Source organism: Colletotrichum destructivum, chromosome 10, assembly GCF_034447905.1.
Source record: "Colletotrichum destructivum chromosome 10, complete sequence".
Classification (NCBI taxonomy): Eukaryota; Fungi; Ascomycota; class Sordariomycetes; order Glomerellales; family Glomerellaceae; genus Colletotrichum; species Colletotrichum destructivum.
In genome coordinates this window covers 665,529-686,681 of record NC_085905.1, presented here as the reverse complement: position 1 = coordinate 686,681, position 21,153 = coordinate 665,529, and the positions used below count along the sequence as shown (strand labels likewise).

The 21,153-nt window shown below is 57.0% G+C and overlaps 10 protein-coding genes across 10 annotated transcripts; 5 read left to right on the top strand and 5 right to left on the bottom strand.

Annotated features, from left to right (window-relative positions):
* Positions 1-67: 67 nt before the first annotated feature.
* Positions 68-3,956, bottom strand: CDEST_14495 (Putative Zinc finger, RING-type, PA domain, Zinc finger, RING-CH-type, PA domain superfamily). The gene is made up of 2 exons (XM_062930651.1): positions 747-3,956; positions 68-692 (listed from the first exon to the last, which is right to left on the bottom strand). Exons 1-2 carry the CDS (start codon positions 3,014-3,016, stop codon positions 386-388), a joined length of 2,577 nt encoding a protein of 858 aa, XP_062786702.1. The 5' UTR covers positions 3,017-3,956; the 3' UTR covers positions 68-385.
* A 386-nt stretch (positions 3,957-4,342) lies between these two features.
* On the top strand, positions 4,343-4,522 carry CDEST_14494 (uncharacterized protein; the record flags this gene model as incomplete). Its single annotated transcript, XM_062930650.1, has 1 exon — positions 4,343-4,522. One exon carries the CDS (start codon positions 4,343-4,345, stop codon positions 4,520-4,522), a length of 180 nt encoding a protein of 59 aa, XP_062786701.1.
* A 2,119-nt stretch (positions 4,523-6,641) lies between these two features.
* On the bottom strand, positions 6,642-8,173 carry CDEST_14493 (uncharacterized protein). Its single transcript, XM_062930649.1, has 2 exons — positions 7,768-8,173; positions 6,642-7,718 (listed from the first exon to the last, which is right to left on the bottom strand). Exons 1-2 carry the CDS (start codon positions 7,884-7,886, stop codon positions 6,647-6,649), a joined length of 1,191 nt encoding a protein of 396 aa, XP_062786700.1. The 5' UTR covers positions 7,887-8,173; the 3' UTR covers positions 6,642-6,646.
* Positions 8,174-8,331: 158 nt separating this feature from the next.
* Positions 8,332-9,319, top strand: CDEST_14492 (Putative kinetochore protein Sos7). Its single transcript, XM_062930648.1, has one exon. It carries the CDS (start codon positions 8,455-8,457, stop codon positions 9,298-9,300), a length of 846 nt encoding a protein of 281 aa, XP_062786699.1. The 5' UTR covers positions 8,332-8,454; the 3' UTR covers positions 9,301-9,319.
* Positions 9,320-9,814: 495 nt separating this feature from the next.
* On the top strand, positions 9,815-11,001 carry CDEST_14491 (Putative zinc-binding ribosomal protein). Its single transcript, XM_062930647.1, has 4 exons — positions 9,815-9,944; positions 10,029-10,091; positions 10,209-10,280; positions 10,424-11,001. Exons 1-4 carry the CDS (start codon positions 9,941-9,943, stop codon positions 10,567-10,569), a joined length of 285 nt encoding a protein of 94 aa, XP_062786698.1. The 5' UTR covers positions 9,815-9,940; the 3' UTR covers positions 10,570-11,001.
* Positions 11,002-11,259: 258 nt separating this feature from the next.
* CDEST_14490 (Putative elongator complex protein) lies at positions 11,260-12,544 on the bottom strand (the record flags this gene model as incomplete). The annotated part of the gene is made up of 3 exons (XM_062930646.1): positions 12,177-12,544; positions 11,738-12,034; positions 11,260-11,553 (listed from the first exon to the last, which is right to left on the bottom strand). The coding sequence occupies exons 1-3, from the start codon at positions 12,417-12,419 to the stop codon at positions 11,260-11,262; spliced, it is 834 nt and encodes a 277-aa protein (XP_062786697.1). The 5' UTR covers positions 12,420-12,544.
* Positions 12,545-12,765: 221 nt separating this feature from the next.
* CDEST_14489 (Putative 2-amino-3-carboxymuconate-6-semialdehyde decarboxylase, metal-dependent hydrolase) lies at positions 12,766-14,257 on the top strand (the record flags this gene model as incomplete). The annotated part of the gene is made up of 1 exon (XM_062930645.1): positions 12,766-14,257. The coding sequence occupies exon 1, from the start codon at positions 13,250-13,252 to the stop codon at positions 14,255-14,257; it is 1,008 nt and encodes a 335-aa protein (XP_062786696.1). The 5' UTR covers positions 12,766-13,249.
* Positions 14,258-15,521: 1,264 nt separating this feature from the next.
* CDEST_14488 (uncharacterized protein) lies at positions 15,522-17,706 on the bottom strand (the record flags this gene model as incomplete). The annotated part of the gene is made up of 2 exons (XM_062930644.1): positions 16,311-17,706; positions 15,522-16,213 (listed from the first exon to the last, which is right to left on the bottom strand). The coding sequence occupies exons 1-2, from the start codon at positions 17,143-17,145 to the stop codon at positions 15,522-15,524; spliced, it is 1,527 nt and encodes a 508-aa protein (XP_062786695.1). The 5' UTR covers positions 17,146-17,706.
* A 123-nt stretch (positions 17,707-17,829) lies between these two features.
* CDEST_14487 (Putative rhamnose/fucose mutarotase) lies at positions 17,830-19,711 on the top strand. Its single transcript, XM_062930643.1, has 3 exons — positions 17,830-18,651; positions 18,953-19,330; positions 19,399-19,711. Exons 2-3 carry the CDS (start codon positions 19,114-19,116, stop codon positions 19,623-19,625), a joined length of 444 nt encoding a protein of 147 aa, XP_062786694.1. The 5' UTR covers positions 17,830-18,651; positions 18,953-19,113; the 3' UTR covers positions 19,626-19,711.
* Positions 19,712-19,810: 99 nt separating this feature from the next.
* CDEST_14486 (Putative Thioredoxin domain-containing protein) lies at positions 19,811-20,531 on the bottom strand. Its single transcript, XM_062930642.1, has 2 exons — positions 20,359-20,531; positions 19,811-20,253 (listed from the first exon to the last, which is right to left on the bottom strand). Exons 1-2 carry the CDS (start codon positions 20,523-20,525, stop codon positions 19,824-19,826), a joined length of 597 nt encoding a protein of 198 aa, XP_062786693.1. The 5' UTR covers positions 20,526-20,531; the 3' UTR covers positions 19,811-19,823.
* Between the last annotated feature and the right edge of the window lie 622 nt (positions 20,532-21,153).

Here is a 21,153-nt window from a genome sequence, read left to right as displayed (position 1 = left end):
CAACCCCCCTCCCGTCACACCCTTATATACTCTTGCTCTACCCCCGCTTCCAACCTCCCCCCTCCCCTCCTTGTCTGAGGATTGGCAAGACCGCCGGAATGAGCAATGATTGAAAATCAGACAAAAAACAATAAAGGACAACAATCGAAACGAGTGTGTTGAGGTTCCCCGTTTCTCTGCCGGGGCAAGCTTTGAATTTCCCGGCCATGCTGCCCAAATCCCCGTCCCAGTGATTGCCCAAGAGACCCCATGTTACGCCATTGTATCCCTCCCAGCCTTTCCCACGGGTCTCGTACCCGGGGAGAACCAAAAAAAACAACAAAACGAGCCACCAGTCATAAAAGGGAAGAGATGAGATTGCGAGAGTGGATACCAAGTGACTAAATCACCTGTTGCGGTCATCTTGCTGCGGCGATCGGCTCGCGCGAGAGGATGCGCCAAAGCTGCCTGACAGCATACCCAGCCACCCGTCTGGTCGGGTCTGGCGTCCTCTAGGCGCCGGCGAGAGGATCCCCTGCTCGACGTCGTCGCCCCTGTCTCTCGAGCTGGACGCCTCGGCCTCCACCTCGTCGTCAGAGTCGTCGTGGTACGCTTCGTAGCGGGGGCTGGACGGGGAGCCGCGCGCAAGGGATCGGACGACGTCACCCTTGCAGATAGGGCACGTACGACGGCGTGTTGTGAGCCAGGGCGTGCTGAGAATTGTTAGTATAGTGTTGTAAACCCGGAAAAGATCCAAAGACACTTACATGCACTCGGCGTGGAACTCGTGGCCGCAGGGCAGGCTCATGACGCGGCTGACACCGTCGACGTACTCCTCCAAACAGACGACGCACTCAACCTGTCTACCCATATACTTCTTCCACTCACTCGAGTAGCTGCCGTTTGGCTTTTCATGCTCGGGCCGCAGAGGCGACCTAGGCATCTGCAGGGCTGCGTTGACGGACAACAGACTCTCCGACTCAGGTATTCCCGTCGTTGTTCTAGAACGAGGCCGCGGCCGGGTGGGGGTCTGTTGTAGCAGGGGCGTGGTGGGGGTAGCGATCGTGGGCGAAGGTATTCTGGGCGAAGGCACGGGCGAGGCGGCGACGGTGTGATAGGTGCGCACCGGCAAACGCTCGACGACCGACTTGGGCGCTCTCCAGCGCCTTCGGCGGATGCGGGCGCGTAGGATTAACAGCGCGTAGACAACACTCAAGGTGATGAGGGGGCTAACGACGAGGACTAAGAGGGTGTCAAAGAAGGGACTGGAGCTGCTCGAGGGCGTAATGGTGACCCAGAGACCATCGTGGCCAATGGGATCGTCATCGTCATCGTCTTCGTGGCCGTCGTCAGGGCTCGGCTGCTCTGGCGCGGGAGGGTCCTTGGGTTTGTCCTCCTTGGAGAAATCGGCACCGTCGTCGTCTCCGAAGATCTTGGACATGATGCCACCGTGGGAGGACGAGTCCTTTCCGGAAGAGGCGGGGCCGTTGGCCTTGACCGGCGGCAAGTCAGGGTTGTACTCGCCACTCCCGGGAGTGATGCTTCCACCCTTGGGGCCGCTAAGATCCTTGGCCGCTTTTGCAACATTTCCCGTCTTACCGGCCCGCTCCGGCTTGTCATCCTTGTCCTTAGTGCTCGGAGCATCCACCAAGTCGGGGTCTCGCCAGTCCTGGACGCCGATCTGGAAGCTGTCCTCGTTCTTGGAGGGCTCGGGCGCCTTGTCCTTGCCCCTCTTGGCGGCCTTTCCGAGGCTGTCACTGATGCTCCTATCCTTGGCCTCGTTCCAATCGTCAACGAGCACCCAATTATGGCGGCCGCTGGTGGGAGGTTGAATGCTGCCGTCGCCGGAGCCCGGGCTGCGACCCCAGCTGAATAGCCAGCGGAAGAAGCCGACGCGAGGCTTGGTCGTCGTCTGCTTGGCCTTGGCAGACTTGTCCTTGGTGGCAGCAGCAGTCTTGGCCTTGGCCTTGGGCGTGGCAGTGGCCTTGGGGGTCGGAGTAGGCGTCGTCGCAGCGGCCTTTTGCTTGTTCTTCCGGTTCTTCCGGTTCGCGCCGTCAGAGTGCAGGACCTTGAGGGCGGGGCGACCGTGCTCGTCGATGGTGTCCTCGATGAAGCTGCCGGGCTGGGTCAGAGAGGAGAGCAGATGGGCGGTGGTGCGGGTGGTGAAGACGGAGGGGATGGAGACGTTGGAGGTGTCGCCGCGGGCGAACATCTGGATCAGGGGGCCGCCCTTTGTGTTGTCGCCGACAATGAGGGCGATGGCACCGCGTCGCTGGGCCCACTTGGCCTTCTCAAGAAAGCCGCAGCCGCCGCGACTGAGCAGCACAATCTTCCCGGCGATCTCCGCGGCCTCTTGTATCGATTGGATATCGGCGTGGGTCGACTCGGTGGACATGGCGCTATCGCGATGGGGTGTGGGCTTCCGGGCGAGACCCTGGTGGAGGTAGTCGTCGGTGCCGTCATCGAGGGGGCGGATCTTAGACCTGAGGCGGGTATTGGGTTGGGAGACGGCGGCGGGGAGGGCGTCCTTGTCGGCGTCGACGATGCCGCGCTTGTGGTGGGCAGGCTTGCCAGCAGCAGTGGCAGGCTTTGCGTCGGCCTTGGACATGGCCTTGGCGGCGGACTTGAGGATGGCGTTGGGCCTGCCGTTCTCCCAGCCGGGAATGTCGGTGCAGCCGAGCTCGCCCTCGCCTTCGCCCTCCTGCAGGTTATCGTCGGAGAAGCCGCTGCCGATCCATAGCTGGCCGCTGAGGCCCTTGTTGGGCAGGTTCGGGCCGAAGGCTGCGGGACGGGCAACGAAGGAGGTGCTGTTGTCGTCGGTCAGGGTGATGGCGGCGTTTGGAGTGAATATGGAGAAGGGCGCATTGAAAGAGAAGAGGCTCTGAAATCGCGAGGGCGGAACGGCGGCCGGGGCGGCAGCTGCGACGGCGGCTGCGACGGCGATGTTTTGGCGGGGCGACGAGAAGACGGATCGGCAAAAGAGGAAGAGCGAGGCGACGAAGAAGAAGACGAGAATGGCGAGTCTGGGAGTACGCATGATTGGGGTATCGTATCGGGTCGTTAAGAATGGGAGAGAAGGAAAGATCGGAGGCTGAAGGGCAGAGTGTCGAATGCTGTGTCAAGAGACGACAGACGACGGTCGGTGTGGTGTATATGTTGTGCGCACGGTAGGACGGGTACGGGGACGGCCGGACAGTTGGTGGTTGAGTCCGGCGAGAATTGGTGGCAGCCCAATAATGTCGTCGAATGTCAAGGGACGGACCAGCTGCTGCAGTGGCTCAGCGGCAGACTGCACAGGGGCCGAGCATGCGCAAAGTCATGCGGCGAGAGATGGAGAATGAGGCTATCCGGGTTGTATGTGTGGCAAGGCTGAAGTGATAGGCAATAGAAGGCGAGCGAAGACGGTATGATTTGTAAGGTGGAGGACACCCAGCGTAAAAGGGTTGGGCAGCAGTCTCGTGTGTGTGTGTGTGTGTGTGTGTGTGTGTGTGTGTGTGTGCGTCTCTTGTCGCCTATCTATCTCGGTCTGTTTCGTGTGTGGCGGCGGTAAGTGTCGGGTCAAGAGCAAGAGAGAGAAGAGATAGGACGGCAATAAAGAAAAGAAAAAGAAGGGACCAGGGTTTTTCGGGGGGGTAGGTAATGACGAGTCAATGAGAGCGAGTTGGCGTTGGGTTGCGCTGCGGTGCGTCGAGTTTACTCGATTTGACGTGGGCTAAGTTTGCGTGGGTTGGTGAGAGTCGGAGAGTGAAGGGGCACGCGGCGCAGGACGGTGCGGCGCCGTACCGAGACAGACGAAGCAGAGAGAGCGAAAGCAGAAGGATGGATCATGGATGTCGGGAGGCGGAGACGGCAGACACGGAATCAGAGAGACGCAGAGACAACAGATAGAGAGATAGACAGAGAGAGAGAGAGACACAGGGTCGAATGATCGAATGACCGAATGACAGAATGACAGAACCGGCAGAAAAAAGGGTGAGTGACGAGACCAGTCTCGGGCAGTGACAGGGGCAGAGATGGCAGTGGCGGAAGTCACTGGTTAGTGGTGGTCAGTGGTTGTCAGTGGTGTTGGCATGCATCTCGCTGTGTTCCAAAGTGGGGTCGGTTCGGGGGGGTTAGGAGGGGCTTTCGTGCCCCTGTCTGGCTGAACCTTCGGGTACAGGTGAGAACACCCCAGTATCTATGTACTGTCTCTCATTGTATACACGTGCAGGTACCTATCTGCCTGCAACTTTGTGCCTAGGTAGTCGGATGTGGTGGCAGACTCACAGAGGTCGCAGGCTCTAGCGGGCAGTGGGCTCACTTGTCGAGTTGTCACTGTTCCACACCCTGTCGTGTTAGGCCACACAGTCTGACCCATTCCATCATGGCCGTCCAACAAGACACCATCCCGGCACTCGACCACTGGCTACAGCGGCACAGCCGCCGACACCACATGCGGCGGCCGGCTTTGGCGGCACGCACCAAGAGGGTCACGCAGGCGCTTCGGCAGCACACACAATACTCGACGACCATGTGCAAGATTTCGCCCCGAGACGGCGCGTGAAATGATAAGCGACGCCGCCCGTTTCTCTCTTTTCACAAGGCACTGGGGTTTCATGGAATTTTCCTCCTCTGGTTGCAGACTGGCTTTTCATCATCTGGGTACCGCTGGGTATCGCATCATCGGGAAATGAGGGTGACGAATCCATCCCGTATTCAAGGCAGCAGAGAGCGTCCTGCTGCTGCTGCTGCTGCTGCTGCTGCTGCCGCCGCCGTAAGTAGCCCTGCTGGGCTGCGCTGTACTGACGCTGGGCGCAGCAGCGCTAGCAAGAGCAGCAGCAACAATAACAACAAACAGGAACAAAACCAAGAATCCCATCAGTAACCTCACATGGCCAGGCCAGAGTCAGACCCCCCTCCTCTCGTGACCACTGACCACAAACATGTTTCATCCATTTACGCTATCTGAGATAGACGTCCGAACAGGAAAAAGGGGTGGTCGACTTCGCTCCAGACTCGGCCTAGCGTAGCTCGTAGGAGACCAACACTTGGAATTGGAATGTACGCCATTGATCAGAGCAGACAAAGAAGAGAGGGGAAACGCTCTCCGAGAAACCTAACCCAAAACCAAAGGCCAGGGATGCGCTGGAACTTTGGGACGTCGAGAGAAGCCTCGGAACTCTCCTCTGTTGCTGCTTCCATCCGCCCCCGGAATCATCGTGTCATTGAAGACATATTTACTTTCATATTCGCATCTCGTCCACCTCTCCCTCGCCGCGTCCCACATTCCCCGGCTCCCCCCGCCCGCCGACCCCGCTTCCGTCTCGGCCGACCGCACGCGGCACACGGCACTTGGCACATCGGCCAAGGACCAAACCAAGAACACACATGCCTCTTTGTCTCCGTCTCTGTCCCTTGTCTCTTCTTCCCATTCTTCCCTCCCCCTCACTCCGTTCGACCGCAGAAACTCAATTCAGCCTGAGGGGTACCCGAACCCACCAAACTCTTTCCCCCCACCATGGTCAGAGAGGCGTTACAGAATACGGACCCTCCGACCCCTCTTCCAAACCCCTGTATCCCCGGAGTCTCCCGCGCATGTCGACCCTGCCCCACCCCGGCCGGGATCCATTCTTGAATCTTCCCAACGCCCCGGCACTCAATCGGCGACAGCTTCCGTGACAATGCCCCTTCCGGACGTGGCGCCTCTCTTTCTGCATCCTTCTATCTCTCTCACCTTTGAGGCGTCTTTGTCCTCCATCCCCCGCCACATTCCTCAACCGAGACAATCTCCCCCTCTCTGCCCTCGTTCCTGCATTCGACCACGCTTCTTTCGAAGCTCCTCCACAGCGTGCCTGGAGTGCCTGAAGCATCCCCGTCATTCGCGTTCCGCCCAGTCACTCGGCGCCTCTCCCACCAGTCTCAACTCCAATTCTCCAATATCTATTTCTTCGCCGCATCCGGTAAGTAGGCGATCCCCTCCAACCCTACTCCGTCCGCTGTAGTTTGTACCCAATCCATCTCTGTTTCACAACCGAAGCCCCAGGGAGCGGGGGTCCTGGTTTTTATTTGACGTTCCGATTGTGAAACGCCGTTTGCGAGCATCTCACTGGTCCCATCGACGCACCCTGTACTGTAACCTCTAAAGGGCGGACGGTGACACAAACTTCTCAGAGCCGTGCGTTTGTGACATGTCCGCTTCGTCTATTGTGTACCCCGGTCGTTTGGTCTCCTCAGCCTACACAAAGTGAAGCTGAAGTCAGGTTGGACTGACTAACGGAGGGAGGGGGAGGAGCTTGACTCTATCAGATTCATCTCATTGAGAAAGGTGCACGATCCTACACAATACGGTGTATTTCAGGTGTACGCGGGAAACCCGGCAAAGACCAATCTCGGCGAAGCTTCAGGAGGACCAACAATGCTGCTTCAATCTTCCGCGGCTTCCACCTCGGCCTTCGCCGTGAGGCGCGAACCCCCTTTTCTGGATGTCCACGAATCCATCTCTATGTCCTGTGCGAGCATTGCTATACCCCTTAACAGCCATTTCCAAGCGCAAAACTAGCCGCCGCCGCCTTCCATTCGTATGCAACATTTAATAGTATCGAATCATTCCACTATGCAACCCTCTCCCAAACGCCGCACTTCCCAAAACACAAAGGCCGTAACCACCGACCGCCCCCCCCCGCAAGGATCAGTTAAACTCGGAGAACAACCCGCTAAGCCCGCCCTCCTTGCCCCGATCCCATTCCCGCTTCTCCCCGGCCTTGGCCCACCGCACATCCCGCTCGTCCCTCTGCTCACCACCGCCGCCGCTACCGCCCTCCCTCCACTTCTTGATCATCTCATCCGTGTACCCCGCCGCCCGCATGCGCTGCTCCTGGTTCTGCCTCCACTTCTGCCTGTCCCTAAAGGCCTCCACGGCGTCGTCCCAATCCTCCGTGCCGACCGTGTCCGCCATCTCCACGTCCGCCTTAGGGTCGTAGTTCGCCTCAAACCGCTTGTCGATGCCTGACGTCCCTGCCGCCGCGCCCCGGCCTCTCGAACGAACCTGTTGCGGCGGTGCCGGCCCGATGAACTCGTCCAACGGGTCCGAGTCGGATCCCGCCGTGGCCGAGTCCTGCTCTTGTGTAGCACGCCGGCTGCTGCCTTTGATGGAAAAACCTCGCCGGGGCCTCTCGCGGCTCCTCTCGTCTCGGCTTCGGTGTCTCCTCGACGTCAGATCGCGTGCGTCTTCGGCTCCACTGCGCTCCTTGTCGCTCCTGTGCGGCTTCGGCGCCGAGTCCTTGCTTGCGAGGGGCGATCGGTGGCGGTGTCTCCTAGACTTCTCGTCGGGCGATCGTGACCTACGCCGGTCGCTCTTGTGGCGCCGGCGCTCATCACGCTCGGGATGCGACCCCTCCCCCCTGTTTCGGTGGTGCCTCGCACTGCTGTCGCGCTCCGGTGACTCGCTTCTCTGTTCCCTGTGATGTCTCTTGCGCGGCGGCAGTTCATTCTCCTTGCGCGGCTTCTCGTCGGTGCGCACCGTGCGGCTCGTCCTCTCCTTGCGGTCTCCCAAGATAGCCTTGATGTCTCCCATTTGCCGTCTGCGGATATCCTGGGGACCTGCCTTCCTCCGCCTCTCCTTCTCCTCGGCATGCTCGAGGTCTTTGAGCCGTGCGCGAGACTCCGCGGCCTCTTTAGCGAGGAGGTTCTTGTTGTGCGTGTTGGTGTCCTTTATGATGTGGCGCAGAAAGCGAGTGTTTGGCTTAGGCATGTTGGGCGGTCTGGATTCGATTAGATGCATTTGGAGAGGCCCTGGATCATCGGACGTACTTTTTGTCGGTGCGGAATGCCTCCATGCCTATACTAGAGTATTTCAGTGAGCAGTCGTCCGCCTCTTTGGCGAGCAGTTCCGCGACATATTCATCGGTAAGGAGATTGTCGTTTGTCATCTTGTGGGCTGGTGTCTGATATCAGCCCAGTAGAGGTTCGAAGTGATCGCGCCCTTTGCAGGCACGAGGCGCGAATCGAGGTGAAAGCGAGATCATTCGGTGACTGATTCTGACGAGATCGCACGGGTGGAGTCCGGTTGCCCAAGAATAGTGACGGGGAAACGGTCTATGGAAGGAAAGTCTTTCGATAAGGCTGCTGAGTGATGCTGTGTAGATGGGTAGCGGGGTCGTCGTCAGCTAAGAGCCATCGTTGTCGCAAAATATGGCGGATGGAGGATTGATCGACAATGGGCGGAGAGACATTGAAAAGGAACTTGGCAGCAGTGCGATGATGGATGCTGAGCTGATAAGATAGGGGCGTTGTTATCGATAACAGATCTCCCGCGCTTGGCCCCTTCCGGACCCAAGTAAACAAACGTCACCCAGCACTGGACTCTGAGCGCAACTCGCAAAGCACATTCGAAGCGACTCTACGCGACCGAACGACCATATCTTTTTGGGGCGACTACAACAGCATTCACAAACACGCATCTCCACGGTCATCTTTCAGACTTAAAGATCTCCAAACATGGGCGCGAACCACGCGGCTGAGGTGTTGCGCAAAATCCAAGACCTCAACGACAACCACGAAATCTCCATCATCAGGCTCAGCGAGCCCATTTCGAGCGCCGTCGCGCAAGAATCACGACAGCAACGAACGTCGGACGCGTCCAATGCCTCTCAAGATGCGACAACACCAGCCAGCCTCGAGGCCGATCTTGAGCACTACAAGGAGCTCTTTGCGAAGCTGCGCTTCTCCTACGTTGAGCAGGTCACCAAGGAAAAATTCATCCGCGCCATTGTCGGCGACCCGCCTGTCATCGTCTCGCCGCAGGAGAATCTAGAGCTGGAAACGGCAAACCTAGCCGCCAAGGCGCAGCTAAAGGCGCTCAAGGTCGAGGTCGCAGACATGGTAACGGAGCTGGAGAAAAAGGGCAAGGAACTGGCCAAGCGACACCTGAGCGTGCAGCTGGACACGGCCAAGTTGAAAGAACTCCCAGACAAGATTGCCGATTTGGAGGAGCGGGTGGCAGAGCTCCGCGAGACGCAGGAGCCGGGGCAAAAGCCGCACATGAACCTGCCCCTCGCCAAGACACTCGACTTGGTGGACGAGAAGAAGAGACAACAGCAGCAATTGGACCGCGAGCTGGAGCAACTCCAGGCCAGGGTACCAAGGAAGAGAAAGGAACTAGAGAGGTTGCAGGCCGAGCTGCAACCGCTGGAGACTAAGCGGCAGAATAGCACGGCCGCCGCGAAGGAAGCGCAAAGGCGAAAGGAAGGGGCCGGTGGCGATGCGGACGATCTCGAGGAGCGGGGTCGGTGGCTGAGGGCGAGCGAGGCGGCGCTCAAGCAGATGCTGGACATTCAGGGGTGATGAGTGTGATGGCACTGATGGATGCATGGGATGGGACTGGTCAAAGTGGACGATGTATGGATTTATTTTTTTGTATACCCACACAAGGCAAGGAAACGAACTCTTCGGGAGGACGGACGGAATAAATTTAGGGAAACCGGCGTTTTGCTGGCGTTTGACAACCAGACAATTGAACCTATTGGAAGGGTGCACCTCTATCAATTCCTTAAACAATCATCATTGCTGCTGCAGTGCACGCGTATGTGTATTGAACGCGACTCGGGCGCCACATGATTTTCTGTGGTTCGCTTTGGTGACATTCCACCAAATGCGCTGCTGGGGGCCGACAGCAGGCATTCCTTTTAAACCCAGGGTGAGATGCATGTGTGATCCGGGACCCCCCCTTGCATACCCAAAACACAGCGCTGATTGGCCGTCAAATTCGATTTTGGATCTCCACTAAGCCCGGGTCATGTGACCGCACTCCTTCCTCCTCCGAGGATCCCCCGCTGGCGCCTACCACACAATTTGTGTGCCCGAAAACTCGCTCGCTTAGAGTGAAATTTTGTCCACCCGCGAGCTTCTTGACCGATTCCTCCGCAAACCAACTAACCGACCAGCAACCACAGAACACCATCGTCGACCACCGAACACCGCCAAGATGAGTACGTTGCGCCGCCGTCACTGTTAATCCTCGTCGATACGAGAGGATGCTCGCCGTTCCGATGGACTGACCGATTTTTGTGCAGCGAAGGGTACCTCCTCGTTTGGTAAGAGACACAACAAGACGCACACCTTGTGCCGTCGTTGCGGTAAGTCCAACCAGTCCCCGAGGGGATCGAATCTTTTCACGCCGAGTCGCGCGACGATCAGACGAAAACCCCGACCCTCGAGGGACGTCCAATACTGATCGATTCGATGTTTTACAGGTCGCCGATCGCTTCACATCCAGAAGCACACCTGCTCCTCCTGCGGTTACCCCTCGGCCAAGACCCGCAAGTGTACGTTTTCCTCCCGACGACGAATCCAACCCGACTCAACCCAGTCACAATTCGAGACACTTCCTCCTACGCCAACCCTAAATCTTTCTTCCTCTCCCATCCCATGTACGTGACCGGAAATACTGACGTAGGACGCGATATAGACAACTGGTCCGAGAAGGCCAAGCGGAGAAAGACCGTCGGTACCGGCCGCATGCGCTACCTCAAGGACGTCTCGCGCCGCTTCAAGAACGGCTTCCAGACCGGTGTCCCCAAGGGCTCTGCCGGCCCCACTGCCCAGCAGTCGTGAGCTATGCCGAAAGCGATGATTGGGATGTGAATCTGGTCGACGTGGGGAGGTATCTGTGCAATCGAGGCATTCGGGCGCGGGGTTAGGGAGACGAGGGAAAGGGGGCGTGTTGCCCGCGGGAAAAATCAAAAAACCCCTCCGGAACGATATCACGAAAAGAACTCTTTTCTTTTTTTCCTCTCCTTTTTACCCCCCGTTTGACTTGATGAGAGCAAAGCCAATATCAAAAAAGGAGTCAAAACAACAAAACCAAACGAAACGGGTGTTTTGCGTTCATGCTATCTCGTGCGCGGGCAAAAAAGGGGACATCACTTTTTTTTACATTTGGGAAAACGGATCCTCGAAAAAGAGAAACGGCTTTGCTTGTCTTGTCACTTCGGTGGTCCCATGCGCCTTGGAATTTGAGTGATGGCCAGGTTGTTTCAAGTGGCGTTCTGACGTGCTGGTGCCCTTCAAAGTGTTGTCGGCGAGTGAGACTTACGACTGCTACTGTACGATGTGGTGGCATCTTGTCACCGTTGGCTCATCAATGCTGGAGGGGATTCCGTATCGAGTAATCATGTTGAACTTGCGCCGCCAAACCGAGTAAATACCTTTCGTAGAGATCGCCGATTAGGCGTACCGAATGCCACCATCTCAACGACGCATCCCCCCCACCTCCCCCAGTCCCGAACCTCGCATGAGCCGCCGCTATTGTCCCCTCCCAAATACCTTGACGCTCCCGTCCCCGCCGACAAAGTACAGCAGCTCCGTCTCCTCTACGACCCTTTCCCCGCTGCTGCCCGCGTCCCCTCCGGCCGTGATCCTTAGCACCCCGCTGACGTCGCTCGCGTTGCCCGTGTCCAGCAGTCTGAAGCCGACGACCATCTCCGCGGCATGCGCGAGCCCGAGGACGAAGCTCGCGTGCTCCTTCTCCAGCGTCGTGGCCTGAGCCGCGACGAGGGGCTCGTCCGCGGCGACGACGGTGATGGTCGCATGGACTTTCTGTTCTGGCGCGTCAGTCTGCGTTCCTTTGTTTCCGAGGAGGGATAGCGGCCGGGGGGTAGTGGATTTGAGACGAGGCATATTCAACCATGTAATGGCACAGAACATAAACACATATAAGCATCACAAAGTAGAGGCCAGGGGAGGTCAGGGGAGGAGGGTCTGCAGAAGATGCTTCACTCACCTCCTGCACATCACGCAGCATGTTCCTCAGCGCCAGGCCGTCGAGGTCCTCGCTGGACGCGGCGAGGAGGACGTCCGGCTGGTCGAGGACCAGGATCGTTCTGGCGCCCGCCACGGACACGTCCGAGATGGCGGCGTCGAGCTCGCGCTGGACATCCGGAAGCCTTGCGCTGCGGAGGACTCTCTTCCCCTTGACGGCCGGCCGCCCTGGCGCCGCCTTCCCCTGGGAGAATAGACTGCTCAGGCCGTCGACGAAGACGAACTTGCCGCTGCGCCCCAAGCCTTCGATGTCGAGGCCCTGTCACGGGTGTCAGTTTTTCGGGTCCTCACGTGGTTACTTGGAGGGAGAGAAGAAAAAACCTCATCGGTGGAGGGGTAATGAAATGAAGTGAGGGGCAGACATGAGAGACCTCCCACCATATCGCGCGAGAAGAACGTACCAATCTGCCAGCGCCCTCCTTCCAAAACGCGAAATCCCGCATGAAGCTTACGAGCACGACGCGGACGTCCTCGGCCGGCGACGCTTCCTCGTCGGCCACGGCGGGCTTCCGGAGGTACGAGTATAGGTAGCGCAGGACGAGCCAGTTGGTGCTGGCGCCCAGGACGCTGGTGAGCAGTATCTGGGCGCATTCGGGCGGGAGGGCGAGGTAGCTCTCCAGCACGTGGGGTATCCTCGTGGCCATTTTGTGATTTTTTCTTCTGCTTTTTGTAAAGTTCGATTTCGTGGTGAGAGGGTGTGATTGTGGTGAGAAGGAATGTGTGAGTGAGTGAGGCCTGTCATGTAAGTGATGCCTCCAAGTTGGACGAGTTTGCGCCTGACGTGGATGGTGGGGCAGATGTCACAGTGTTTCTTTAATTCCAGCACTGTTCTCTCCAGGGTACCAGAGTTGCTGTGTAAGTGAAGTTGGTGTATCACTGTCACCCGTTTGTGGCAATCGTGCTTCCATCGTTGTACCGAATACTACATAGGCTTCGATTCGAGTGGTGTCGCAAGACGTTTATAATGCAAAATTCATTACCTGCTTTGTTATGTCACTCTGGACAACCGACCTCGGAATTACGACATTGTTACGGTTTGTTATTTGAGTCGTTCGCTGGACCCAATAATTTCATCTCTCCCGATTGTCCTTCATGAAGTCCAACAATCTTCCTCGCCATCAGCGGCACATGATCTCAAGGCCCTTGGTCTTCCTAGAACACACAAGCCAACAGAGCCTTCACATCAGGCCTCAAAAAACACCGGCAGGCCTTCCTGATACAGAGGCAAGGTTTGTGCACGGCCTAACATGGCGCTTGTCTCGCATATGTCGGCTGAATCGATCCGACTTCAAGGACAATCATGCGGGGTCAAGTATGACATCTGGGAGGCGCCGGCCACAAGCGCCGTGGCGTGAATGCCCCAAGACTTAAAGCTGAGACGACGGACATCGATCAAGTATGCCTCGGACATCTCACGTCGTCCTGGATCTACACATCCCACCCAGAAAAAACGCACCCGGAACAACCCGCAACAATGTCAGACTCACTGCCGCCACTCATCACGCTCGAGGAGCACTTCATCGCCCCGGACCTCTTCTCCGAGCTCTCCGACATTTACGGCGAACAGCTCAAGTACCTCCCGGATGTCGCCGCCCGCCTGCAGGACGTCGGGCCTCTCCGCCTGTCAGACATGGACGCCAACCGCATCGCGTTCCAGGTCGTCTCCCACGGCCCCGGCCTGGCCTCACGACCGCCGGCGCTCAGCCGCCTCGCCAACGACACCCTCGCGCGCGCCGTGCGCGACAATCCATCCCGCCTGGCCGGGTTTGCCGTGCTCCCGATGGCCGACCCGGAAGCCGCGGCCGCGGAGCTCCGGCGGTGCGTGCGGGACCTCGGCTTCGTCGGCGCCCTGGTGGACGCCCACCTTGGCGGCACTCACTACGACGATAGACGGTTCTGGCCCGTCTTCACCGCGGCGGCTGAGCTCGATGTGCCCATCTACCTGCACCCGACCTTCCCGTCGGCGGGCCAGGCGGCGGCCTACGGGGGCGCCTATGAACCCGGCGCCGCGCGGAGCCTCGGGACCAGCGGGTTCGGCTGGCACCAAGAGACGGGGCTCGGGGTGCTGAAGCTCTTTGCGGCGGGGCTCTTTGATGCATTGCCGGGGCTAAAGCTTATCATCGGGCACTTTGGCGAGATGCTGCCGTTCATGAAGGAGCGCGTCGACAAGCTCTCGGTGCGATGGGGCGCGCGGGAGCGGCCGTGGCGGCAGGTCTGGGAGGAGAACATCTGGGTCACGACGAGCGGGGTATGGGGTCTCGCGCCGATGGCCTGCTTGCTGCAGAACACGCGCGTCGACCGCATCCTGTACAGCGTCGACTACCCCTTTGAGAAGAACGAGAACGGGACGGCGTGGGTGCGGGAGCTGCGGGACAGCGGCATGGTCAAGCCGGAGGAGCTCGAGATGATTGCCTACCGGAACGCCGAGAGCCTCCTGCGGGTCAGGGCGCCGGATGCTGCTGGTGGGTGGAAGCAGTCATGAAGCTTGGTTGAACGTTTGCACGTGGTGTATGTAGGTATAGTATGTATGTATATGTATGTTTGCACAGAAGCCATGATCCTCGGCCGCCTCCTCTCCAGCTTAAGACTGGCCCTGATTATCCATCGTCCCCACCGCCCCCCGTCTCCATCTTTCCACTCCCCCGCCCACAATGTGCCCTTGCTTCTTGTCACCTTCCACCCCCGTTGTTGATCACACACTTGGTCTCTGTGGCTCAGTCGGTAGAGCGTTGGTCTCATATTCATTCTGTTGAAATGACTCTGGAACTCATTCCAAGGATATCCAAAGGTCGCAAGTTCGAGCCTTGCCAGGGACACTTCATCTTTTGCAACATACGACGTTGAATAAAATTATTCTTTTTGGAGGGGCGGTGGGGGGCAGAGGTCATGGATGGTACGTCCGGGTGACCGAGTTCACCAAATAATGAAATGTCATCATAATATACTTACTTGTCGTTAATGATAAGCAACATGTAGTGTGAGTATCGTGGTATTATTGTGACAACAACTTTTCCTCTGATCAATCTAGTCGTCGACGGCTTCCTCGCTACGAGGGGATTATATGTCCTAGATACGACTGACGGTTTGTTGCAGGTTTCATCTGACCTTGCTGCGCCCCTAATCCCAGTCGAGCATGAGCTCGGATGAGTGTGCCTGTTTTCTCGTCTTCAACACACAAGAAACAATCCCACGCATGAATCTTCAACAGGCCTCGCCAGCCTAATGCCAGCCAATGTGGGTCAGTCACACCAGGCCCAACGCACACAGATTCCACGCAACGACCCCCAAAACAGACATTCAACGCGATTATACCCTGTTGAACGGGGGTGAGGAGCAGGCAAAAGCGAAAGGAATGCGCCGAGGGGGAATCGAACCCCCGGCTCCCCGACGCTGCTAGATGGCAACGGAGAATTTTACCACTAAACCATCGGCGCGTTGGGATGACTCATGAACTGAGATGTTGAGCATGCTTGGCTGTGGGATTATTAATTTGGTGTAGCACCGCAGTGTCCGGGACGAGGGCTGCATTAGGTTCCGGTCCGGCCCGTGCTAGGCGCCGACGACTCGGCAGGCAGTGGGACGAGGCCGAAAGATGCTGGACCTTATTCATCCCAACAGGCGTACCCCAACGGCTGCTGTGAGATGGATGGTTTTTGCAGTCTACTAATCAAACGTATGATTTTCACTTGTGACGGGGAGGTCATCTCAGACTAGGCTACTTCCCTAGACTGCCAATAGATATTGAGCTACCAGTCATACACCCCCTGAATAATCCTCTGCTCTAACCGAATCTGCTGTAATGAAAGGGGGCGAATTACTGTGTTTGAGAGATCTAAATAATAAATCGCGTCGCCATGAGACTTAACAACACCAACATCCAGGAACTCCTTGATAGTAACACATCCATTTGCACGATGCTTCAGTGCGACTGCTTCCCAAGCCCGGATCACAGAAGGGTGCAAGGCATAATCCCATGTTCCTCTCCAGGTTATCTCGGCAGGCTGCCCATAACCGCCATGACCAATTGACTGGTATTTAAAGAGTGCTGCCAATCCCTTTCGTCCGTTCCATATCTCCATTGTTTGAAGATTTGGCATTTTCTTGGCCACTTTTGCCGCTCTTTGTAGCATGTCATCAATCTCGATCGTGCTCTCACCGGGAGCGAGCAGCCGCGAGGTCAGCGCAAGCGAAATCAGGTTGGGCCACTTCCAGGAAGGTTTGAAAGCATGGAAGAAATAGTCAGCGTCCACTACAAACGATGCCGAAAGGTGCTCAAGCTCAAGACTGGCACTAGCGAGCGTCCGGCTGACATCCGGGGCCGGGATTCGAATAGGCTCGCAATACGTAAAACGTTGTGGGTACTGTTGATTGAAATTCTCAAAGACAATGAGTCTGCGTAACTTGCAAGAAGCGAATTGTTCAAAAAGCGATCGGTAAGCTGCGCCAGAGAAATCAGTATTAGTAGGCTGTCACCGTCCAACAATACAATAACAAACACAGGGTAGAGCAGGACGAATTGACGCAGCTGTACTAACATTCATCCGTCCACCGCTGCAGAGTATTGTCCCATTCCCTCCAAGGCTCGTAGTGGATTTCCTGGAGTCCGGGAAGACGGGTAAACATCAGTGACAGTGCTTTCGGCTTCCATCGCCGGCGGGTCTGTTGACGTAGAAGAACACCGGTTACTGCGGGAACCAATGGTAGTTGCAGCCACCATTGGTTTTCCTGTTCGTCGTTATCGAACGGCCCCTCGCCCATGATTTCATCGAAAACTCTGTGGATAGCTAAATCGGTCGGAGGTGATTCTTGACTGCCAGCAAACCAACCATGCTGGCTGTCGTCAAACTCGGACAGAATCGGCTTCTGTATGTATCGGTCCTGGTCGCACTCGCCAGAAGAAATATCCGGCCCAAAGGTCAGATATTTGAACCAATGTCCTGAGTCACTGGGCGAGTGAACGCTGATATCAAGCAGAAGGTTGCCATCTGGCTCCCACGTGCTGAGACTTGAGAATAGATCCAGGAATGCCGTGGTAATTAGGATGTTGTCTGTGTTGGAGACGCCCCATTTTTCCAGTTCTTCAGGCGCACACCTGGTGCAATCATATTCTTGAAGTTCCAAACAAAGCCATATGTAGCTTACGACAGCCCGATTACGATGAATCATAGAATCAAATTCGGCGAGGCGTGACGGCGTCACCTTGATTCGGGCGAAATTGTGCGGCTCGATAACCGCCTGCCACTCTCGCGACACTGTAGCGAGGCTGGCCAAGCTACAACCGTCCTGCAGTAAGACTTCGAGGATGAGAAGCCTGATCTCCGCGGGCAAGCAGCCCCAAGATGCCTTGGTTGACGATGACATTGGTGCCATATCTATGAACGATGACAGGAAGGAGTGTCGATAAGTCTGCTGCTTAACATGAGGTTGTAAGGCGAGAGGTGACTATTGTTTTTGTTTGGTCGTAAAGGTTCATGCGTGCTTTGAAGCAATTTTTGGTGGGATGACTTGTTTCGACGAAGGAGAATAAATTCAACCTATTTGTACTCTTTTTCTTCTCAGCTACCTTGGAAGATCCAATGCCACGTTCAGTTTACGATTTTGAAGGTACCAACAGAGAAAATTCAAACTTTGTCAGCTTCTGATGAGACGCATTGCCTACGCGGGCACCTAACCAACCGCGGTAGCCCAAACTATGGATCACAAGATGTAAACCACAACCACTCGAAGCCGTTTCCACAGGCGTAAGGTAATCGAAAGCCGAGCCAACAGGAAACCATGTAAATGATGTAGACAGGCTGTGTTACACTCAGTAGACGGCCAATTTATTGGCCACTCAGTATCATAGGTCAGGCAGTGCGTAGACGTCTGCTAAAGAGGCTGGTGGCCTTACTGCGACTTACCTCCATAGTCAGCATAACGAACAAAAACTGCCACATACGACCATACCCATTGGAAAACTCGGGATCCCGTCCGCTCTCCCATAGATAAGCCAATGAGGGCCGGATTAGTAGTTGGGTCGGTGACGACCAGCGAATACCTGGTGTTGTATGTTTTTTGTTTTCGTTGTTGTCCTTTTGGTCCTTGATCGTGTGGAGAGGAGTGGGCTGTGAACAAAAGTAAGTTGGTTATCTGATTACTTATCTAACCGGGCCAAAAGGACCCTGCCGCAGCCGCACACCGTCAAGCGCACCTGTGTGCTGTCACGCCTCACCTGATTAGCGGATAAATACCATCAGGGGACCACTGACTTCCCAGTAAACCGCCCCCCCCCCCCAATCCTTGCTGGAAGAGGGAATGCCGAGTGACGGGTGGGGGATGAGTTCGAGAGGGTCGAGACCGGAGTTCCGAGCTGGGGCTGGAGCTGGAGCTGTGGGGGGCAAAAAGCTCGATGGAACTCTGTTGAGGGGGCTAGAACTTTGACATGTTCCAGTTGGGTTTTTGGCTTCCTGAAAAACTATGGCAATGTGAAGATGTCAATGAGACGCGCTCAGATCTCTGGACGCAGACGGTGGGTGCACCATTGTGTGACACTTGACGCGGACCCCGGGCGCTGAAGCTCGACTGCTGTTGCTGTTGTTGATTTGGTGCAGGCCTGCACAGGGAGGGGTCACAGAGGACGGGACTTGTATAAGATGAGCGGCCCGTCACCCAATACTGACACGAGCTGCCGATTACGCACCCATCCATCTACCCATCGAAAAGGTCATTTAAACCTACGGATACATAGCAACGATTGTTGTCGCATTGCATCACACCGCGGGTGGATCCAATACCATCAGACGGTAGCTCGACGTTCGAAAGTGCCCAGTCCCCTGCTACGGAGTCGGCTCAGCCAAATCAGAAGAAGAAGGTGAAAGCCGTTCATCGTGAAGAAAGGTGTGTAGTGGTACTGTGTGTATGTGCGTAGAATCTGTTTGTCTGTCTGTCTCTCCTGTAGTGGTTTTCGGTTCGGGCTTTTGGTTCTCGCGTTTGTAGCGGATGTACCGGCGGATGCGCCACTGAAGAGTCCGTACAGTCCGCGCCGTCACCCCAAATCCCCGCATTCCTTACCCCTCGCGCCCCGCCTCGCGACATTCTTCCCCCGAACGTGGCCGAGGCCCGTCGCTTTCTCCGCCGTCCTGTCCAGTTTGAGCTGCCGCCGACCGCACACCACCCCCGCTGATCGAATTGTAAGCAGACGCTCCCAGCTTCTCCGGGTTCTACGAGACACACACTTTGGGCGAGCCCTCCCACCGAACACGTTTTGCGAGTAAAAAAAAACCTCCTCAACCTTCTTAGCCACCCTCGACGACGACGACGACGAGCCTTTTCAAACCGAGTCCGACAATCAGCATCATCATGTGGTCCAACAAGCGTGCCTCCCCCCCTGCTCCGGGCAGCAGCCCGCCCGAGGCGGAGGTTCCCGCGCCCGTCACCCTCAAGCAGAAGAACCCCGGTCGTCGCATTGGCCAGATTGTGAAGCTCAAGCCCGAGTTCGTCGACAAGTACAAGGAGGTCCACGCCAACGTCTGGCCCGACGTGCTGAAGCAGATCAAGGAGTGCAACATTGTCGACTGTAGGTGGCGACAAATCCGCATTGCCAGACGTCACTCAGAAGCTAAACCACTAAACCCCCGTGTACAGACAGCATCTGGCACGAGCCCGATTCGCGCATTCTGTTCGCTACCTTCAAGTACGTCGGCTACGACTGGGCCGGCGACATGGAGAAGATGAAGGACAATCCAAAGGTGCGCGAGTGGTGGGCCATGACCGACGGCTGGCAGGAGTCTCTGGTCCCCGGCGCCGTGAGCAGCGAGGCCGGCGAGCCGGGTTGGTGGAAGCCCGTCGAGGAGGTGTTTTACACACCTTGAGGAAGATGAGAAAGATGAGGAGGAAGGGTATCGAGTGTATTGCATTCCTAGTCAACGACCAGCCGAATGATGAGCGTTTTTGTCTTGATCATGCCCGGTGGCCTACTCAGTCTGCCCTTGGCCGGCAGACACGTGAGGTGCATGACTGTGTTCGACGTACGGCGTGCCGGTGACTTGCGCATCCCAAATACGGATGAATCATCTAAAGCCACCAAAGAGCCCGCCGAAAACGCCTCCGGGTCCCCCGCCGCCTCCGCGTTGACCGTGGCGCCGGGCCTCGGTGCGGATCCACTCTTCGAGAAAGGCGCGGTCCGCCAGCTTCTTCGCGTCGTGCACCTTTGTCTGGATCTGGGCTTCCTGGTTGTCGAAGCTCAGCAACGTCGGGATCGAGGTGATCATGTAGGTCATGCCCAGACCGCCGCTCATGACGTCGGGAGAATCGAACTCGACTGTGCAGTAAGCGACGCCGCCCTCAGCTTCACCCACACCGGCCTCGACGAGGGATCTGATAAGCGGGGCAACGACTCGACATGTCCCGCACCAGGAAGTGGTCCACAGCGTTATCAGAGGTGTGCGCGAGGAGGAGGACATGAGTTGGTAGGTGTAAAAATCGTCAGGACGTCGGACACTGGAAGCGATGGCAGCAGGTCAGCGGGTGGGCGGCAATGACAGCTCGAACAGGCATTTGTACGGGGCGGGCAGAAGGGGCAATGCATGCAAGTTTCACACTCACGATGCGTAGATCTGGTTCTTGGCCGGCCTGCTATGAGACGTGGAGAAGGAGGCAGCGGCGGCAGCGCTACCAACCGGTGGCTTGAAGGATGGGATGCGAACACCACCGGCGAGGGTAGCGTTGCAGCCCCGGAGGGCGATGTGGGCTGCCTGTCTTGGGAGCTGCATGGTAGGCCGTGTTTATGGCTGCTTGTCTGCTTGTCTGCTCGTTTGAACGCGCGGGGTGGTGCTGGATGACGTCGTCGGGAGCTGTCTCGTGATGCGATGTGTCGCAACGCGACTCGAGACGCAGCAGTAAGTACTATGCAAGAGAGATGTCGAGAGGGCGGACGGACGCGAGTTGTCAATGTGGAATCAAGGGCAAGGATAACAGACAACAGACAGGCGGTGTCCGGGGATGTTTGACGTTGGGCAGAGATGCGTGGTTGAGGGGAAGCAGGGATCTGCTTAGCTATCGTTGTCTGTCAGTGTCAAGTGGTTCATCTGAGTTCGACCGTCGACATTCCCGCGCTTCATTTCCAAGTTGGCAATTCATGGGTACACTGCACAGCGCTTGGCTGCTTGGCTCCTTCCTGGATTCCCGCTTAAACCACGGCTGTTCTCTTGTGCGTGTGGGACCCACATCCTTCGTGCACGATGACGTTGTGGCGCTCGGGTTAAATAAGCAGGCATGGCATTCTGAGGGTGGAAGGGCTCCCGCGGCAAGAGGCTGAATGGCTTCGTGATGAGTTCTTGGCGCCCAGGGCCGATGCAATCAATCTTGAACCAAAATCTTCAACGTCGTTCGAATATATTG

Excerpts from the sequence above, each read along its gene's own strand:
- CDEST_14492 (XM_062930648.1), top strand. The coding sequence starts at position 8,455 with ATGGGCGCGAACCACGCGGCTGAGGTGTTGCGCAAAATCCAAGACCTC.
- CDEST_14487 (XM_062930643.1), top strand. The coding sequence starts at position 19,114 with ATGTGGTCCAACAAGCGTGCCTCCCCCCCTGCTCCGGGCAGCAGCCCG. Across the intron at positions 19,331-19,398 it reads GGAGTGCAACATTGTCGACT|ACAGCATCTGGCACGAGCCC; the intron begins GTAGGTGGCGAC and ends CCCCGTGTACAG.
- CDEST_14493 (XM_062930649.1), bottom strand. The coding sequence starts at position 7,886 with ATGACAAACGACAATCTCCTTACCGATGAATATGTCGCGGAACTGCTC. Across the intron at positions 7,719-7,767 it reads GCATTCCGCACCGACAAAAA|ACCGCCCAACATGCCTAAGC; the intron begins GTACGTCCGATG and ends AATCGAATCCAG.
- CDEST_14495 (XM_062930651.1), bottom strand. The coding sequence starts at position 3,016 with ATGCGTACTCCCAGACTCGCCATTCTCGTCTTCTTCTTCGTCGCCTCG. Across the intron at positions 693-746 it reads GAGTTCCACGCCGAGTGCAT|CACGCCCTGGCTCACAACAC; the intron begins GTAAGTGTCTTT and ends AACAATTCTCAG.
- CDEST_14491 (XM_062930647.1), top strand. Across the intron at positions 10,092-10,208 it reads CACCTTGTGCCGTCGTTGCG|GTCGCCGATCGCTTCACATC; the intron begins GTAAGTCCAACC and ends GATGTTTTACAG. Across the intron at positions 10,281-10,423 it reads CTCGGCCAAGACCCGCAAGT|ACAACTGGTCCGAGAAGGCC; the intron begins GTACGTTTTCCT and ends GACGCGATATAG.
- CDEST_14486 (XM_062930642.1), bottom strand. The coding sequence starts at position 20,525 with ATGCAGCTCCCAAGACAGGCAGCCCACATCGCCCTCCGGGGCTGCAAC. Across the intron at positions 20,254-20,358 it reads AAGAACCAGATCTACGCATC|TGTCCGACGTCCTGACGATT; the intron begins GTGAGTGTGAAA and ends CATCGCTTCCAG.